Here is a 21,142-nt window from a genome sequence, read left to right as displayed (position 1 = left end):
CACATCCTTATCCTCAAGCTCTAGCATCTTGACTTGAGCATGCTTAATAAATGTTCATGATATCAATGAAAGGATGGGTGAATAAATATAAAACATGACTCTGATGTAGAAAATTCTTACGTCAAGGCCTATGATTCCTAAGGGAATCTGTGAGTTAGCTTTCTCTTTCTGAAAGAGAAAGCATGTAACTGGTTTTCTTGCCCAGAATGGTCTCCTTTTCTCTTTCTTTTTCTTCTTTATTATCAACAAGTGAAAACCTAGAGTCAGACTCTGAGAAGGAAGAACCCAATTACATTCCACAAAGCATCAAGATTTAAGCAAACTGGAATCATGATTTACTTAAAAAAAAAAAAAAAAGAAAGAAAGAAAGAAAAAGAAAAAAGCTTCTGACCATACCAGCAGAAATGTGGTCCATTCTCCTTAAATGAAAAATGACATTTCATGGTTTCATAAGCTTCAGGCTTTGAAGCTGAAACAGTTCTTGAAGAGCATCTATCTTAGCTCTTCCTTTCAACAGATTTAGAGACAAAGGAAGAACAGTATATTTTATCACCTGGGTAGTCTAACCCACCACACACTGGCTTCTTTGAGCCTGAGGGAAAGTCAAAGCACCACTCATTAGGGACCTTTCCATAGTGTAGTCCCTGGGAAGTTCAGCCTGGAGGCCACCAGCTCCAAGCCCGAGTTGACAGGCTTATAATTTTCAGTTGCTGCTCATTTGTGCAAGGGAGAAGTTCGTGTCATCTGGACAAACTTTCAACTGAGCTTGGCCTGCAGCTGAGCTCTGTAACTTTCCATGGTGTAGAAGGCAACACATCATTACGCCTGGAATCCAGCTGGATAATGCTCTAAGCACTAAAAGCTAACAGACAGCTGATCACAAGGGGAAAATAAAATATAGCCATATCCAACTTCTTTTGTCCTCTAAGAAACTGTCTACAAGAAGATACATTTATTTTCCAAACTCCAAAAGTGAAAAATGATCATCAAAGCTGGGGAAAGATGTGAGATTAGCTCTTTGGGCATATAAATGATAATTTCACTGGAGTGCAATCAGAGCTTTTGTCTTCTAAATTAGAAACTCAGAGGAGTGTTTTGATATTTGTTCAAGATTTGGAACCTGAACTACATTAAAAGCACAATGCAAGTTTATTCTATTACGACAAGAACCAGATTTCCTAATCAAAGCAAATTGTTTGGCATTGCTGTAAAATACTGCTATTTAGAAAAACCACCAGAGGTATCTTAATGGCAGTAATTTGGTGTGGTAATTATATGAAGATCAGGTTGTGCTCTGCCAAATCACAAACATCAGCAAAACAGTAATTGCAATACATCCAACAGTTGCGTTAGTTTAATTAAATAACAGTGAGCTGTGACACTCTCCTTAGAAAAGCACTTAAACAATACTGCTAATGGTTTACAGTCACTCACATAAGATGGATATTCTGTGAATACAGTATTTCTTTGGAACCTCCCTTTCACTGCGGTGGTTCAAGCAATAATGTATGAAATATGTATCAGAAACTTCCTTTCCCCTTGCAAACAGGAAACCATCGTGTATACCCTCGTTTCTAGTAGTGTCATTTGTTTGGAAAACACAAAAGGAGATCTCATTACGACAGCACAAAAGAGACAATTATTGGAATAAAGGAAAAGAAAGAACAAGAGCCTTAAGCAAACTCACCAAACTGTGGCCATTGATGATTAAGGCATAATCTCCTGTTATGGTTTCTTCTACAACTGAGTCCAACTCCAGCTGCTGTTTTTCAAAAACTACATGGCCGTTGGAAAAACTTCTGTTTTGTTCAAACAAATTTTCCTTTGCTTTTCTTGAAGGAGAAGGGGGAAACAAATCATAACAAGTATACGGAGCATACCTATTACTCTGACAAGAGACTGGCCTGCAGGTAAATTCAGCTCATCACCAGTCAGAAAGACTATGGCATAAGATTCCATTACAGGAAGCAAGTTGGATAGTTCTTTGTGATTGGAAGGCCATCGCAAATTTGCAAATTCCAGGAAGTAGGAGTGTAAACATAATGAAAACAGAATCATTTTGAACATTTAAAATTACCTAAAATCTAAATTACCATCTTGAGCTGTGCTTCAACTAGATAATCTGGATACATTTGGTATATAAGGTTGTCTGTGCTTCAAAGACTTAAAAACCACTGGTCTGGCATGAAATATTGTTTAATAATAAAAAGGGAAAGACTAAAGATCTCCTGCAGAGATCTTATAGCAATTCTAGGGCATTAATATATAAAATAAATTCATTAATTTGCAGAAAATTGTCATATAATCTGGCTTAAAACAAGTCTTTCAAGAAGCACATTTAAAAAAAAATGTGACAATAAAACTAAATGTTATTAGAATATAATGGACTGTTTTAAGTGAAAATTCATTCATTGATTCAAAAATGAATTGTTTCAATGAATTGATTCATTGATTCAAACAATAGAATAAATCTCTGAGAAAGAAAATATAGACACCAAGGATAGAGGGTTGTTCTAAATGGAAACTCACCCCAGTGCCCTAGATCTAATTAGCAGTAGATTAATCCTGCTCACACTCATCCATCTCTGCTATTTAAGAAAAAGATTGTATGGTCACTTAACATACTTAGAAGATGCATTTTACTCTTCTCTTCAAAATGGACAGATAATGCCTTTAATGGAAGGGAAATTTCCTCTCCAAGGATATTTGGATGACAGGTTTTGAAGTAACATAGGGCAAGCTGCCATGACTCCAGAACTTTCAACCATAACCAGAGAGCCACGTGGCAGATGCTCCCTCAAGATGAGTGCCAAAGCCAGCCATGAATACACTGGGCCACAACTTGTATATACAAAATGAGGCCCCTGGAGAAAATGGGGAGTGAGAGGCCAAAAAATGGATGTTTTGCCTTACAGCACAATGAAATGGTTCCCCAAAGGCTCATCGTAGGTAGAAAACATTTATTAAAATATCTTTATGTTGTAAAAAGAAGGCAAGGTTGACTACACAAAAATAACTGTTTTAGCCCTTAGCTTTCTAATTATTTGAAAATTCAACACTAATTGTTTATATGCAAAGTTAAAAAAAAAAAAAACACACAACACACACATACAAAAACACCCTTATCTTCTGGCTCAACATCTCCTTCTGCTGTCCAACACCAAAATCACAGCCTGCATTTAGGAACCCAAGGAACCCAGAGATTACATGTCTCTGGCTCCAAGAATGATATCATGCATTTAGCAATCAGTCTGTAGAATCAAAGAAAAAGATTTATAAAGTAATAGTGCTATGTGTGAAATTTAGAGAGTTAAGGTGAGGGGGTGGGGTGGAGAACAGACATGAAAAAACAATGTTGTTAAGTGGGAAAATCAGAGTTTACATCAGATAACCATGTCAGGGAATCCTCCTAAACAGTCATGAAAATTTACTGTCCCATATAATGAAGGAAAGCTAGAAAAACAAGCTCAGAAGCGAGCATTTTTCTGACAATGTTGCAGAGCTCATAAATTGGGTCTTAAGAAAGCACCAAAGGGCAAACATCTCCTGAGGTTTCCTTTTTAGTAAAGTTCTCACTCGCTGTATAAATGACTCAATCTCTGTTTCCCCCCCGGAGAATAAAAACATTCCAAAGAAGGGTGAAGTTCATGAAAGTATTGGCTGAAATTCTATTTACTTAGGATTTTCCCCCCCTAAACTGTCTTAACATCTCCAGGCAGAAAAGGGACAGTTTTTTCAGTTCAGTTTAAATTCCCACTGTGTTCCCTCCACATGGGCCAACAACCCTCCTCACCAGACTGGGCTCACGCATTTTCAGACCTTTGCCCATGCTCTATAGCTATCATTTCTTTTTCTTCCCGGAACTTAGCTCTTAAAATACCAGCTGGTTCTCAAAAAGAAATAAAAAAATTAGGAGGAGGGGGAAAACTACTCATGACTCCTTTCCTTGAACAGGAACTATAGATTTCTGTGGGCATAACACACAATGTTTAACCACAGAGCACAAATAACGAATGCTAAAACAAAAGAGTGCCTGTTTTTCCCCAAGCTTTGTAAGGAAGGGCAGTCTATTATAATCCTGGCATGAAGACACGCATTAACGGCTGAGGCAAATGTGGCATTCACAGCCCTGTGCCACCGTAAACATAGCAGAGCACAGTTAGGCCCATGTTGGCTTCCATGCACTCTGCACTCTATAAAAAGAGATGGTAGGGAAAAGGATCATTTGTTAGTGCTTGTAAGGCACTCTGTTTTCAAACACTACCTGGACCTGTTAAGGAAACATGGCACCATGTTTAAAAGAAGACAACCCTGACTTTGATAGAAGAGCATTGATCTTGGAGCCTGGAGAGCTGGGTTCAGGCCCAGGGTCACCCTCTGACATCTCATGTGCCCACAGTTGGGTGATCTGACCTCCAACTACTTGACAAGTCAGTTACAGACCCAGTCAAGAACCTAAGTCTTCAGATTCCTGGCTCTCAGTTCTCAGTCTCCCACACTAAGCTGAGTTACATACAGAGTAGGCCACAGGCTTCCTCTAGGATGGGACAAAAACAGTGCCAGAGGAGCAGTTAAGGGATGGGACCATGCTGCCAAGAGTAGACAAAGGGAGGAAGTACATGAAATTTTGATTTCAAGCCCCAGTTCCATCCCTTACTACCCATGTGATATCTAAGACACTCAACCCCTAAACCCATATTTATTAGCAATTAGGGGAACGGGACAGCCAATCAGACTGGTTGTCACCAGCTACGAAAACAGGGGCAACTGCACCAGTGTGTACTAAAACATCACCAAGATCTGTTAGTACTCTAAAATTTATGATAGAAACTTAACCTACTAAAATATTTTGCCTGGGTGACTAGAAGTTTGAAATGAGGAACAAAATGCATTTTGTTTGGCTTGCACAGTGTTTTTAAAATTCTGTATGAGTTTATGGACAACCTGACTTCACTTTCACCCAAGGCTCCATCACTCCCTAATGTCTTATATACAGCCCAGATCACGCAACTAATATTATCTGTCTGGTTCTGGAGCCATTTGCATTTGAGAACTCTGCTCACTCATACAGATAACTTTCTACCAGGTAGTGCCCAAAAAAGTGTAACGCATATTTTGCTGATTAAAGAAGAAATGTCAGTTCCTAGATACATCACTGGGGTATTCCTCAGAAGCAGTGGAGACATGTCATGGTTTAATTAGTTATAGGACATGAATTTTTCCAACAAGACGTGATCAATACAACAAAAATGAAACATGGAGTGAGTTGGCCTGTCAGCCCAAGCAAAATTACATTCTTGGTCTGTCTTCCTTTGGGCAGAAGACATATCTATGTATTGGCAAAATATAATCAATGCAGTAATCTTCTGAGGAGCCATAGCAGCATTTAATTGTAGATTTCTGGGCATACCTTTAATAGTAAAACAGTTATGGTGGCAAAATTAACACAGGAGCCAAAGTGTCTAAGACAGTTTCATAACACTAAATTTGAAACAAGCTACATGCATGATATGCATAAAAATTATATATCCATGTTTATGAAATAATCTCAACACATTTAATAGGTTCAAATATAATCACTTAGTTCATTTCCTGCTAATAGCTACTATCATTTAGATCCTGTTCTTTTGACATACCTTTTTGGGTTGTTTTTACATCAACTCTCACTGAACTCACATACATATATACAAATACATTCTTTGGAAAAAAGGAATCATATATATGATACTTTGTTATCTCATTTTTCACTTAAGTTTATTATGGACATTTTTCAATGTCAGTAGACACATAATCACTTTTGTTAACTGCATAGTATTCCATTGCTTAAATATGTCATAGTAATTAACAAAATCCCTTGTGGCTGGGTATTTGAGCATTTTCTAATTTTCTATTATAATTGGTAAAGCAACCAATATTTCTTTATATACATATTCAAACATTTTTACACTTGTTTAAGGACAATTCCTAGAAGTAGTGATCATTGGATGAAAAGTGTATATATATGTAATTTTGAAATATGTTGCGAGTTTGCCCTCTGGTAAGTTTCTACCAACGTACACTCCCAACAAAAGTTTATGAGAATTAATATTTCTGCACATTCCTTCCATATAATGACTGTTATCCCATCTACTTAGTCAGCCATAGGTAGTTTGATAAAATCTTGAGATATTAACTTTGGTTCCCTACCCCTTCTGTAATCACCACCACTACCATAGATGATGCTATTTACTCAGAAACATACCTTGCCTCAGGAGATCTCAGTCAAATACAGAGGGAACAAAAAAGAGTCATGACCTTGCGTTTTAGGTACCGAAATAGACTCTTGAAACTGATAGCAGCATTGATCTTGAATTTCACTATGGGGTTTTGAGAGGGAAGAAAAAAAGTTCTCCATGTATCTTAAGACTAATCCTTAAAGGAATCAGGGCATAAAATGTTGCCATAAGCAATAGAGTAGAAAGCCCATCCAAGCCTAGAGGAAATAGACTATGAAGAGGAGCTTAGATGCTGGTGAGAGTCACTAAAAGAAAACTCATAACCTGGATTGGTAGTGGATGGAGGAGTGTGTGGGTAATGGAATCCTCTGATGAGTTTTTGGGAAACTGAGTATGGAATAGTTGCCGCTGAAGTATGGTAACAAAGAAGATACAAGAGTAAAGGGATTTCAGGAACAGAGGTAGCCATGTGAAAGCACAAGTCTTGGATACAGAGATGAAGAGCAGCCACACTTTCCCTGTTTCCCCAGAAGCATGTGGAAGTCAGCCAAGAGGGACAGCCAGCAACCCAGAGAGTCTGGAGACCAGACAGGGACACAGAAGTGGGAAGTGCTAGATGCCAGTAGGGTAGATGCTGAGGATCAGTAACAGGTAAGGCAACTGTGCATCTTAGACCTTACCCAAAAGTACCTAGTTTAATTCTGTCACCAGGCAGAAAAGGAGTTCAAGTTCAGTTTTATAAAATTTAAGGAGTTTCTGTTCTTGCACAGTTGAGTGTATTCTGGGCTATGAAAGTCAGACAAGCTAGAAATTGAGTCCTAACCATTCTACTTCCAAAAGAGCTGTCAGTTTGATTCCACACTTTCCTCATCTACTGTTAACAGCCTCACTGCCTTAAGTTCAACCCTCATCATCTCTAAATTTGGGTGTTCCAACAGCCTCCCGATGCATCTCCCCATAACATTCATTTTCCCATCAAACATACTCCATCTATCCATTCACTAGAATGTTATTTCTAAAACGTAGAATTGGGCTTATCACTCATCTGCTTAGAAGCCACCCACATTCACCCAATAACTTCAGGATAAAGCATAGCCACTTTCACTTGTCAATCTATCACCAATCTGTCTCTGAAAAAATGGTCCCCACCTCTAAGTTCTATCATACTCTCTAGCTACAACTTGGAATATTTTCTCTAGAATAGAACATAATTTCTTTCATGTTTCTATGCCTTTGTGTGTGCTGTTCCATCAACCTGCAATATCTTTATCCAATGTAACCAATCGAAGAAGGACATCCATAAAGGTTGTAAGGGATCAGTGTGTGGTCTTCAATATATTAAGAAGGTTAATAAAAAATACAGATTGCTCTATGATAAGAATGTATGGACTCTCCACCTGTAATTTTTTTTTTTTAATGTTTAGTTATTTTTAGGAGAGAGAGAGAGAGAGAGAGAGAGATCTGGGGAGGGGCAGAGAGAGTGGGAGACAGAGGATCTGAAGCAGGCTCTGTGCTTACAGCAGAGAGCCTGATGCGGGGCTCAAACTCACAAACCACGAGATCATGACCTGAGCTGAGGTTGGTTGCTTAACCGACTGAGGCACTCAAGTGCACCTAGACTCACCACTTTTTTTTTTTAAGTTTTGTGTTATTCTATTTAACATGGACAAATACTGATAGAATTTTTTATATAATTTTAATAGAGACTCCACAGAGTCTATTAGGGAAATGTTAATAAAGGGAGTCCCTGTTGTGGAACAACAGCTAAAGAAAAGAGAAAAAAGGGAAGGGACCAAGTGGGGGGGGGGGAGGCAAGAAGCATGCTTACTGAATGGCCATAAATCTTTACATTCTTATCTCTTTGAATCTCCCAAATAAAATAATCTACAAAGTAGATATTTGCATATTTTACCATTTACAAATGAGGAAACCAATCAAAGAGAGGTTGAACAGCATCCTGAAAATCAATCAGTCTACCAGTTGAGTACAAATCTGAGATTCAAACTTGGGTCCCTCTAACACAAAGCCCATATCCTTCCTCTTACACCTGCTATCACTCTCTGGAATTTATTCACACTGGTGTATGACCTTAAATGAAGCAGTAAGATGCCTCAACAGCTACATTTTTTATATCAGTCATTTAAAGGGAGTAAGAACACATCGAAGGTAAAAGTTTAGGGAGACACATGGCAAGTGATTCAGTGCACAGGATCTGGGACCACGCTAGATTCAAATACCAGCTGAACCACTGGCCACGTGTGAAACTTCAGGCATGTATTGAGCTTATCTATGCTTCAACTTCCTGATCTGTAAAGTAAGGATAATTATAATGCCTACCACTGGGTTGCTTTGGGAATGAAATGTAATACATGTATCCAGCTTATAATAGTGCCTCAGGCACTTTCTTAAAGCATTTAGCACTAGGCTCATCAGAATCTAGATCTGCTCATATCCATCTTCCTTCAGCAAAAGTTAAAGTCCCCAAACAAAAGGTCATTTAAAGAGAAAGATTTTCTTAAAATAAAAAACTTAATTATTAATTATTAAACAAATTATTACTATTTCCCCCCAAAACTCCATAGAATCTATCATTAAAGTTATATAAAAATACCAATAATAACATTATGTCCTTAATAATTAGATTTACCAATTTATTTGGCAAAGACATGCAGTCTTCAGTCATAGCTTCTACCAGCATGTACAGCAGTTTCCTACCATGGGTAAAACAGTATAGAAGTCGGAAAATTTAATCTACAAGTAGCAATTGGTGGTGCTAACAGTTAAGACTTCCTTTCTTTTCAAAGTAGGGAGAGGAGGAACATATTTCAACATCATAAAAGCCATATACGAAAGACCTACAGTTAATATCATCCTCAATCGGGAAAAAGTGAGAGCTTTTCCGCTAAGGTTAGGAACATGACAGGGATGTCCACTCTTACCACTGTTGTTCAACAGAATACTGGAAGTCCTAGCCTCAGCAATCAGACAACAAAAAGAAATGAAAGGCATCCAAATTGGCAAGGAATAAGTCAAACTTTCACTCTTCACAGATGACATGATAGTCTACATGGAAAACCTGAAAGACTTCACCAAAAAATGGCTAGAGTTGATACATGAAATCAGCAAAGTTGTAGGATATAAAATCAACATACACAAATCTGTTGCATTTCTATACACCAATAATGAAGCATCAGAAAGAGAAATCAAGGAATTGATCCCATCTACAATTGCATCAAGAACCGTAAGGCACCTAGCAATAAACCTAACCAAAGAGGTAAAAATCTGTACACTGAAAACTAGAACATGGGAGGAGTTAAGGCGGCAGAGAATTAGGGGGACTGGGATGTCCCTCATCCCTCAAAGACAGTGATGTTGAGGTTAGAATACTTTGAACACCCAGGAAATCTATCTGTGGAGTGACAGAAAAATCTCCACAGGTGGAGGGAAACAGCTTGGCAGGACAGAGGTGCATGTCTGCAAATTAAGGGAGATAAAACAGCCTGGGCACAGAGGGGAGGGATCCCCTTCTATGGAGAGACAAAAGGGAGATAAAGAGAAGCTGTGGATGCAATATTGTGTTAGGACAAGAGAAAAACCCCTCTAGACCACAGACTGGGGAAGAAGGAAACAGACAGAGCCAGTTTCTCCTTTGCAAACAGCTTTAGAAGCTAAAGATCACAGTTTTCAAAAGTGTGTGACTTTTTCCCAACCAAAGCCACCACTATGTGTGTGAGCCTGAGGGGAAGGGAGCCAGCCCCAGGGTGTGGTAGTGATCTCAGGGGTGCCCTGGGAGAGAACCGTCCCCTCCCTTAAGTACTGTGGGAAGAGGGTATATTGATCCCCAAAGTACAAAAGACAGTGCAGGCACCAGCCATATCAGCAAGGCGGAGTGGCACTACCCCAGAACCAGGTCTGCATGGCTCGGGATCCCCTAAGATATCGGGTTTTAAATCCCAGCTGAGTGCCTAGGAGACACAGGAAACTATAGAGCAGGACAAGCCAGCCGCCCACACTGCTCTGGGAGGACAGCCTGAACAACATGGTTTGAGACACCTGTCTGGGGAGGAGAGATTGGGATGTCGCCAATTTTTCTCCCCATCACCAACACAGTGGGGTTTCAGAGAATAGGACAACAGGCCCTCAATGGAGGCGGGACCTGTTCACACCAAACCCCAACCCTCTGTGCCTGGCAATTGCTCATCTACTAGAGGAATACTGACACTGTGCCAACCAGAAGGCCTCTCCTCCAGACCAGTACAGCCACCGGTCCCAGGCACCAACAGACAACTGTCCTGCTGTTTTGAATGTTAGTCTGTTTCTTTTCTTTTTTCCCCTCTCTTTTCATTTCTTTTCTTCTCTTTTCTCTTCTTATTCTTTCTACCATCTTCTTCTTTTTCCTTTGGAAACAGGCTCATCCTTTCTGATATGATTTTTGGTCATTTCTTATTATATATATACGTTTTTTTCTTTCTTTCTTTCTGTTTTGTCGGTTTAATCAGGTATTTTTACTCTACTATTTTTACACCTTTTCTAGATCTCCTTTATTTTTCTTTCTCTCTCTTTGGATTAAGCCTTATAATTTCTTTGATTCTCTGCTTCCCCCGCCCCCCCCCCCCACACACCCTTTCATTTTTCTCTTTGTATGGGATCAGACTCCCGGCCCTTTCTTTTTTTCCAGGGTTATGTCAATGAACAAATCAAAGCACACCTGATGGAAGGGCTAAACAATGAATTAGGAGGAGCTTTGTAGAAGACTGACCAGTGGGATACAGCAGCCAAACACATAACAATGAAGCGCATGCAACACTCTCCAAAAACACTTCTTGAAGTGCCAGGCCATGGACAGCATATGACCACTTTTTAATACAGTAGTTCTTGCAGGTGTAGGACACATAACAAGTCATTAAAACATATTAAAGACAGAAGCCTAGTCAAAATGATGAAACAGAAGAATTCTCCCCAAAAGAAATTCCAAGAAGAAATGACAGCCAGAGAATTGTTCAAAATAGATACCAACAATATATCTGAAGAAGAATTTAAAATAACAGTCATAAGACTAATAGTTGGGTCTGAAACAAGCATAGAAGACAGCAGAGAATCTATTGCTGCAGAGATCAAAGACCTAAGAAACAGTCATGATGAATTAAGAAATGTTGTAAATGACATGTAAAATAAACTAGATGCAGTGACAGTGAGGACAGGAGAAACAGAGGAGAGAATAGGTGAAATAGAAGATAAAATTATGGGAAATGATGACGCTGAAAAAAAGAGGGAAAAGAAATTACTAGACCATGAGGGGAGAATTAGAGACCTAAGTGACTCAATGAAACAAAATAATATCCATATTATAGGAGCTCCAGAAGAAGAGACAGAAAGGGGCAGAAGGTTTATTTGAACAAATTACAGGTGAGAACTTTCCGAATCTGGGGAAGGAAATAGGCATCCAAGTCCAAGAGGCACAGAGAACTCCCTTCAAAACAAAAACAAGTCAATACCATGACATATCATAGTGAAACTTGCAGAATACAAAGATATTTCTGAAAGCAGCTAGGGACAAATGGGCCTTAACCTACAACAAGAGACACATAAAAGCAGTAGCAGACCTGTCCACTGAGAGTTGGCAGGCCAGAAGGGAGTGGCAGGAAATATTCAATGTACTGAATAAGAAAAATATGCAACCAAGAATCCTTTATCCAGCAAGGCTGTCATTCAGAATAGAAGGAGAGATAAAGGCTTTACCAGACAAACAAAAACTAAAGGAGTTCATGACCACTAAACCAGCCCTGTAGGAGATGCTAAGGGGGACTCTGAGTGGAAAGCAGTAAAGACTACAAAAGACCAGAGACATCACCACAAGCACAACACATACGGTAACACAATGACCCTAAATCCATATCTTTCTTTTTTAAAATTTTTTAATGTTTTTATTATTTATTTTTGAGACAGAGAGAGAGAGAGCATGAGCAGGGGCAGAGAGAGAAAGAGGGAGACACAGAATCTGAAGCAGGCTCCAGGCTCTGAGCTGTCAGCACAGAGCCCGACGAGGGGCTCTAACTCACAAACCATGAGATCATGACCTGAGCTGAATGAAGTCAGACACTTAACCGAATGAGACACCCAGGCGCCCCAAATCCATATCTTTCAATAGTCACTCTGTATGTAAATGGATTAAATGCCCCAATCAAAAGACACAGGGTATCAGAATGGACAAAAAAACATGATCCATCTATATGCTGCCTACAAGAAACTCATTTTAGACCTGAGATCACCTGCAGTTTGAAAGTGAAGGAATGGAGAACCATCTGTCATGCTGCCAGACAGCAAAAGAAAGTCGGAATAGTCATACTTATACCAGACAAACTGGATTTTACAAACTGGACTTTGTAGTTACAAACTGTAACAAGAGATGAAGAAGGCCATTATATCATAATTAAGGGGTCTATCCATCAAGAAGATCTAACAATTGCAAATGTTTATGCCCCCAATGTGAAAGAACTCAAATATACAAATCAATCACAAACATAAATAAATGTATAGATAATAATACCATGATAGTAGGGGACTTTAATACTCCACTTACTACAACAATGGACAGATCATATAGGCAGAAAATTAATAAGGAAACAATGACTCTGAATGATAAATTGGACCAGATGGACTTACCAGATACATTCAGAACTTTTCGTCCAAAAGCAGCAGAACACACATTCTTCTCATGGACCATTCTCCAAAATAGATCACATACTGGGTCACAAAACATCTCTCAACAAATATAAAAGGGTTGAGATCATATCATGCATGTTTTCAGATCTCAATGCTATGAAAATTGAAATTAACCACAAGAAAAAAAAATGGAAAGCCCCCAAATACATGGAGGTTAAAGAACATCATACTAAATAATGAATGGTTCAACCAGGAAATTAAAAAAGAAATTGAAAAATATATGGAAGCAAATGAAAATGAAACCATGACAAGTCCAAACCCTTTGGGATGCAGTGAAGGAAGTCCTAAGAGGAAAATACATTGCAATTCAGGCCTATCTCAAGAAGCAAGAAAGTTTCCCAAATACAGAAACTAACCTCACACCTAAAGGAACTAGAAAGGCAGCAGCAAAGAAAACCCAAGGCCAGCAGCAGAAGAGAAATAATAAAGACCAGAGAAGAAATAAACAATATAGAATCCAAAGAAACAGATCAATGTAGAACAGTAGAACAGATCAATGAATCTAAGAGCTGGTTTTTTGAAAGAATAAACAAAATTAACAAACCTCTAGCAAGACTTCTCAAAAAGAAAAGAGAGAGGACCCAAATAGATGAAATAATGAATGAAAGAGGAAAGATCACAACCAATACCACAAAAATACAAACAATTATTAGAGGATACTATGAAAAATTATATGCCAACAAACTGGACAACATGGAAGAAATGGACAAATTCCTAGACACTCACACTCTACCAAAACTCAAATGGAAAGAAACAGAAAGTTTGAACAGACCCATAAACAGTGAAGAAATTGAATCACTTAACAATAATCTCCCAAAAAATAAGAGTCCTGGGCCAAATGGCTTCCCAGGGAAATTCTACCAGACATTTAAAGCAGAGTTAATACCTATTCTTCTCAAGCTGTTCAAAAAATAGAAATGAAAGGAAAGCTTCCAGACTCATTCTATGAAGCCAGCATTACCTTGATTCCAAAACCAGACAAAGACCCAACTAAAAAGAAGAACTACAGGCCAATATCCCTGATGAACATGGATGCAAAAAGTCTCAGCAAGATGCTAGCAAATCAAATTCAACAGTATATTAAAAGAATTATTCACCAGGATCAAGTGGGATTCATTCCTGGGATGTAGGGCTGGTCCAATATTTGCAAATCAATCAACATGATACATTAATGGAAGAAAGGATAAGAACCATATGATCCTGTCAATAGATGCAGAAAAAGCATTTGACAAAAATACAGCATCCTTTCTTTTAAACCCTCAAGAAAGTGAGGATAGAAGGAACATACCTTAACATCATAAAAGCCATATATGAAAGGCCCAGAGCTAATATCATCCTCAATGGGGAAAAACTGAGAGCTTTTCCCCTGAGCTCAGGAACATGACAGGGATGTCCATTCTCACCACTGTTGTTCAACATAGTACTCGAAGTCCTAGCCTCAGCAATCAGACAACAAAAAGAATAAAAGGCATCCAAATTGGCAAGGAAGAAGTCAAACTTTCATTCTTTGCATTTGACATGATACTCTACATGGAAAACCTGGAAGATTACACCAAAAAAATGACTACAGCTGATACATGAATTCAGCAAAGTTGTAGGATATAAAACCAATGTACAGAAATCAACTGCATTTCTACACACCAATAATGAAGCAACAGAAAGAGATATCAAGGAATAGATACCATTTACAATTGTACCAAGAACCATAAATACCTAGGAATAAACCTAATCAAACAGGTCAAAGATCCATTCACTGAAAACTATATAAAGCTTATGAAAGAAATTTAAGACACAAAGAAATGGAAAAACATTCCATGCTCATGGATTGGAAGAACAAATATTATTAAAATATCAATAATACCCAAAGCAATCCACACATTCAATGCAATCCCAACCAAAATGGTACCAGAATTCTTCACAAAATTCTAAAATTTGTATGAACCACAAAAGACCCCAAATAGCCAAAGTAATGTTGAAAAAGGAAACCAAAGCTGGAGGCATCACAATCTCGAACTTTAGCCTGTATTACAAAGCTGTAACCATCAAGACAATATGGTATTGGTACAAAACAGACACATAGACCCATGGAATAAAACAGAGAACCCAGAAATGGACCCACAAATATATGGCCAACTAATCTTCGACAAAGTAGGAAAGAATATCCAGTGGAAAAAAGACAGTCTCTTTAGCAAACGGTGCTGGGAGAACTGGACAGCAACATGCAGAAGAATGAAACTGGACCACTTTCTTACACTATACACAAAAATAAATTCAAAATGGATGAAACACCTATATGTGAAACAGGAAACCATCAAAATCCTAGACGAGAACACAGGCAACAACCCCTTTGACCTCAGCCACAACAACTTCTTACTTGACATGTCTGCAAAGGCAAGGGAAATAAAAGCAAACATGAACTTTTGGGATCTCATCAAGATAAAAAGTTTCTGCACAGTAAGGGAATCAATATAGCTAAAAGGCAACTGACAGAATGGGAGAAGATATTTGCAAATGACATATTGGATAAAGGGTTAGTATCCAAAATCTATAAAGAACTTATCAAACTCAACACCCAAAAAACAAATCATCCAGGGAAGAAATGGGCAGAAGACATGAACAGACACTTCTCCAAAGAAGACATCCAGATGGCTAACAGGCACATGAAAAGATGTTCAAAGTCACTCATCATCAGGGAAATACAAATCAAAACCACATTGAGATACCACTTCATACCTGTCAGAATGGCTAAAATTAACAACTCAGGAAATAACAGATGTTGGCAAGGTTGTGGGGAAAGGGGAAACCTCTCGCACTGTTCGTGGAATGCAAACTGGTGCAGCCACTCTGAAAACAGTGTGGAGGTTCCTCAAAAAGATAGAGATAGAACTACCCTACAGCCCAGCAATTTCACTAGTAGGTATTTATCCAAAGGATACAAAAATGCTGATTTGAAGGGGCACATGCACCCCAATGTTGACAGCAGCATTATCAACAATAGCCAAACTATGGAATGAGCCAAAATGTCCATTCACTGATGAATGGGTAAAGAAGATGTGGTATACACACACACACACACACACACACACACACACACACACACACGCACTGGAGTATTACTTGGTGATTAAAATAATGAAGTCTTGTCATTTGCAACAATGTGGATGGAACTAGAGTGCATTATGCTAAGCAAAATAAGTCAGTTGGAGAAAGACAATATCATATGATTTCATGGAATTTAGGAAACAAAAAAGAACATAGAGGAAGGGAAGGAAAAATAAAATCAGATAAAAACAGAGAGGGAGGCAAACCATAAGAGACTTAAATATAGAGAACAAACCATAGGTTGCTAAAGGTGAGGTGGGTGCAGAGAATGGGCTAAATGGGTCATGGGATTTAAGTAGGACACTTGTGATGAACATTGGGTGTTATATATGTAAGTGATAAATCACTAAATTCTACTCTGGAAACCAATACTACACTATATGTTAACTAACTCGAATTAAAAAGAAAAAAAAAAGACTTCCTTTTTTTCCCCAAGGTTCATGAACAAAAGTGTAACGATGGAGACACATTAAGGAAGCCATAGTGCTCCACTGTTGTGTTGAGGGAAGGTTATCCCCTTCTAGAATGCAGCAAGATACAAGCAATTTGTCTCTAATTCAATAGTCTGCTTGGCCAGACCCAGGATGGGCTGAGCTTAAAGATGCTACTTCAAGCATTAACAAGCAAAAATTGTTATAGGACAGCATTTTTTAAAGTTCTTAGAAAATAATTATGCAGACTTTTAAAATGTTCTTCTTAAAATGTTCTTCTAAAAATTTCACAGTATTCTATATCTCATAAGCATTATATATTTGGGTTTAATAGTAACTATGTCAAAATATCTACTTTCTTTAATGCTGAAAGACTCTATTCCAACTTTACATACATCTCCTACAGTGGTGTTTTCCAAATTTATCCAATCATAATTTCATCTAGGTCCTTATGAAAATACAAATCCCCATACTCCATCCCCTGGAGGCTCTTAATTTGGGAGCCAAAATGAAGAAGCTAGTGAATTGCTGTTTTTAACAAATGCCCTCATTAAATCTGATCACTCATCATATAAGAGCTATTTCTAAAGGACAACCCAAAGTAAATGATTTGAAATCCTTTTCTAAAAATATGTGGAAAATGTTGGAGGCCTGAAGATGACATTTCATTACTGATGTCAAATTTATCTCAGTTTGTCACCAAAATGAATAGGAGTTTAGGAAACATGCAGAAAGAGCTCTATACTCAACTAAGGCCGCAGAAACTATAAAAGACCTTTCTACTTTCTCAACTATCTGACCTTCCCTTTCCCCCTCCCTCCCTCCCTGTCTTCCTTTCCTCCTTCCTTCAACACTTACCTGAGTTCTTCTCTGACTTCCACTGCCGTGTTCCCTGATATAATGAACACATCATTCATATCATCAGTCAGCATGTTGCAGGCATAGCCAATGTTGATGGCAGTTTCTAATACAAAATAATGTTCAGTTAGAATATTAATTAATAACATAAGTACTTTTCCATAACAGTTTTGAGGCATTGCCCCTTAATGTCAGAGAGACCACAATGAGTAATAAAACACAAGAAACCCAGAGCTAAATTCAAAGACCCAGATTCCATGACCAAATTCACCACTTGCTAAATCCATGGAGAAGTAGCAACATCTATAAATTCTCAGCCTTCTCATCTAGTTTTTGAAAAAACTTCTTGATTCCCAAAATTAGTACTTAAGAAAATACCCTAAGATCCTGTGATACAGTGAAATATTTTTTTCCCTAAAGTCCCAAATACTGCCTCTGAAAGAGCTGACATACTTAATTTAGCAATTATTCAATCTGATGGGGTAGACACATTGAAAAAAACTCACAAAATGTTCATTTGAACAGCAAAAATGCTCTTATGATAGCTTTATAGTTCTCCCACACGCAATATTGCCGTTTCCCCATTAAGTAAATAAAACTTTGGAATGTGAGATCACCTCAAAGACCACCCAGGAATGCTGCTACTAGGTAACTGGAGAACTACATAATGTTGAGCAGTCCTTCCTCTCCTTCTGCAGAACTGGACCCTAGGATAATTAGGTAACCCTTCCATCTTCGATAGGGCCATTTGTTTCTAATTCTATTGAGTCATTAGGCTCTAGTTCTTTTCTTTTTTTTATGTTTATTTATTTTTGAGACAGACAGAGACAGAGTACAAGTGGGGAAGGGGCAGAGAGAGGGAGACACAGAACCAGAAGCAGGGTCCAGGCTCTGAGCTGTCAGCACAGAGACCAATGCAGGGCACGAACTCACAATCAGTGAGATCATGACCTGAACCAAAGTCAGATGCTTAACTGACTGAGCCACCCAGGCGCCCCAGCTCTAGTTAATTCTGTAGAACAATTAGATTTTTCTTAAGTCTCAAGGCAATTGATAAAATCTTAGCATATTCTTTGTATATGCCATAGAAATGAAAGTTCAATGAGAGTAAACCTGTGGATATTCATAAGTAAGTGAATAGTTGTGAATGTACCTACTGATCAACACCAAACTCTAAGAAGTCTCTGTTAACACACCACAGAGCTCAACTCTCTAATGTTTATTTTTTATAATCAGTGATTTGGGTGAACATATAGAGAACTGATTTATCCTATCTACAAATCCTCCAATGTCCTAAAAAATATGTAACAAGTAGAGAAAATCTTGAAAACATATGTGTGCCAAGTAACTAAATATTTCTGATTTACAGATGACCAAGCATAAAATGACATTTGTTTTAACCATTACTGATAGCAATAGATCTAAAATGTATTGATCCCTTTTCATTCTTAGGAAACAGAGTACTCTGAACATAATGACTCTTTCTCTGCTGACTTGGTGTTTTGTCATGTCTGAAAGTGGGTCAGCTCTCATTGTACCACTACGTGGGCAGTCCTGGAATTTAGCCAGCTTGCCCTGGTACACCTGTGTTGATTGTTAAAATGTCAAAATATTTCCACACGAGTTGATAAAGAGCTGCTTCCCCGAGTCTCCCCAAACCTCCCAAACATCAAGAAACTAACCAAGTAGCCCTGAGGTATCCAATGTGCTGCTCCAGTGCTGTGCCACTCTCTGTCCTAACTGGGGGAGGAAGTACCCATGTGAAACAATAGCTAAACATTATTTAATGCCATTGTTGCCTACAGGTGAAACTATTATATTTAAGAAGCAATTGCACTGAAACTCAAATGACCCCAGGGTATACTACAGAAGATAATTTGTTAGTTTGTTTTCTTTTGTTTTTAAATAATAAATTTTTGTAATGTATTAGCTTTCCTTTTTGTATTTCTACTCCTTACTATTTGAAGGACTGGGAAAATATCTAATTCATTAGGCTTTCTGTTTAAATTTTACCATAGAAATTATTGCCCTCCCCCACCCTCCCTCCCACCGTCCAGGGTGCCTGGATGGCTCAGTTGGTTAAGCATTCGACTTTGGCTCAAGTCGTGATCTCCCGGTTTGTGAGATCTGGGCTCTCTGCTGTCAGCTCAGAGATCACTTTGGATCCTCTCTCTCTCTCTCTCTCTCTCTCTCTCTCTCTCTCTTTCTCTCTGTCCCTCCTCTGTTCACTCACACTCTCATTCTGTCTCAAAAATAAATAAACATTGAAAAAAGAAATTAATCCCCCCTCTTTTCAAGACATCATCATCATCATCCATTTTCAAATTACCTTGTTTGTCTCCTGTTAGGACCCAGATCTTAATATTGGCTAGTGATAAATTTGTAACCGTTTCAATAACACCCTCTTGTAACTTATCTTCTACAGCAGTAGCACCTAGTAGCTTTATTAAAAATAGAGAATACCATATGTTAATGCAGGCAAACAACATCCACAATATGTATGGCTTTTAATCACAGAGTTTAGAGGTCAGGGAACATGAACTGAAAATGGAAGTTATGATGCACTGACACAGTAAGCATCTTATTATGTGCAGAGATGGGTTGGGAAGGACCTCAAAAGGAGGCACACCAATTAATGGCAGGGATCCTGGAAGTTAGAATTCACATGAGAGATCTGATCTGCTCAGATAACATATTAGCATAAACCATCAGAAGCCATTTGGGCTTCTAAGAACTGAAGAACTCCCCAGATGCTTCCCCACTTATGTCAACATGGACAGGTCCAAAGGAGAGCCCTAATCTCATAGTAAGGATCACCAAAAAGTAGAGTCATTGTCCTAAATTAACAAACCAACAGATGCCATAAACTAAAAAGTGAAGATTCTTGTAGAATATTTTACCCAGAGATGAACATAACATGCTCCTTAGTAACTCATGATAGATGAGCATAATGGCCAACTGGGGCCTCAGGGAGGAGCAGTTTCTAAAGCTCATACTCTGGGAAGCACAGATATCATCAGAACCTCGTGGCCTAGGATGGTTTAGAGCTATAGCCACTCTTCATGGCAAGTTTTCCTGCTCTAAAAAGGTAGATCATAAAGCAGGGAGAAAAAAACCCCAACATATTATCAAGTACATACCAGAGGCTGACAAAGAATAAAGATGCTACTATCTTCTACTTTGAGGGGACAATTGTATAACCTACTGCTAATAGAATTAATCCTCTAGGCTATCTAGGGCCATACATGGAAAACTTGAAGCCAATATATATAGTATGACTCAGTGTTTGAAAGGGGGACATCAGCTGTGTGCAAGATGATTTAGCAATGAGTTACTCCCATGCTAGATCTCTAAACACATACTATCCCTTCTGTAAACACAAACCATCATGCTTCTAAATGCATACCATCAAATCCCTTTCAATTTCTTCATATAGCCCAGCTACCCGTTCATCTCTCTGATCTATAAGAGTATTTGCATCTTCAAGCATCTTATGCCATTCTTTAAAGTACTTGTCATCCAGATCTCTGTATGCAATGGCCAAAGTTCGAAGACCTTCCCCTGCAAATTCCTGCAGGAGCAGAAACAAATTTAGGAACCATCAGAGAATAATAATCATGGCAACAACAACAACAACAATTTTGTCCCAAGAGTATTATTTGGCCACGCTGACCTCCAACTTTTTAATCTCCTTGGAAATGGGATAGAATGTTTGTATTTTATATTTTATTTCTATGTGGTTAAAACACTCAGGGGAGCTAGCCTTCTCCCTAAAGACAGCTTAAATACCTGCTTAAGTGTCCTAGCTGAGAA

At 38.4% G+C, this 21,142-nt stretch overlaps 1 protein-coding gene across 15 annotated transcripts in view; it reads right to left on the bottom strand.

Moving 5' to 3' along the window:
• Positions 1–21,142, bottom strand: part of ATP8B4 (ATPase phospholipid transporting 8B4 (putative)) — a 255,880-nt gene that overhangs the window by 43,373 nt on the left and 191,365 nt on the right. For all 15 annotated transcript variants that reach the window (XM_042988887.1, XM_015537428.2, XM_042988899.1 and 12 more), the window contains 4 exons: positions 20,736–20,900; positions 19,659–19,770; positions 17,330–17,435; positions 1,688–1,832 (listed from right to left, as the gene is read on the bottom strand). In XM_042988887.1, the coding sequence (XP_042844821.1) occupies positions 1,688–1,832; positions 17,330–17,435; positions 19,659–19,770; positions 20,736–20,900 (528 nt within the window). The remainder of the gene's footprint in view (positions 1–1,687; positions 1,833–17,329; positions 17,436–19,658; positions 19,771–20,735; positions 20,901–21,142) is intronic.

This window comes from Panthera tigris, chromosome B3 (genome assembly GCF_018350195.1).
Source record: "Panthera tigris isolate Pti1 chromosome B3, P.tigris_Pti1_mat1.1, whole genome shotgun sequence".
NCBI lineage: Eukaryota > Metazoa > Chordata > Mammalia > Carnivora > Felidae > Panthera > Panthera tigris.
The sequence above is the reverse complement of the archived record's forward strand: the minus strand, read 5'-3'. Positions and strand labels throughout refer to the sequence as shown.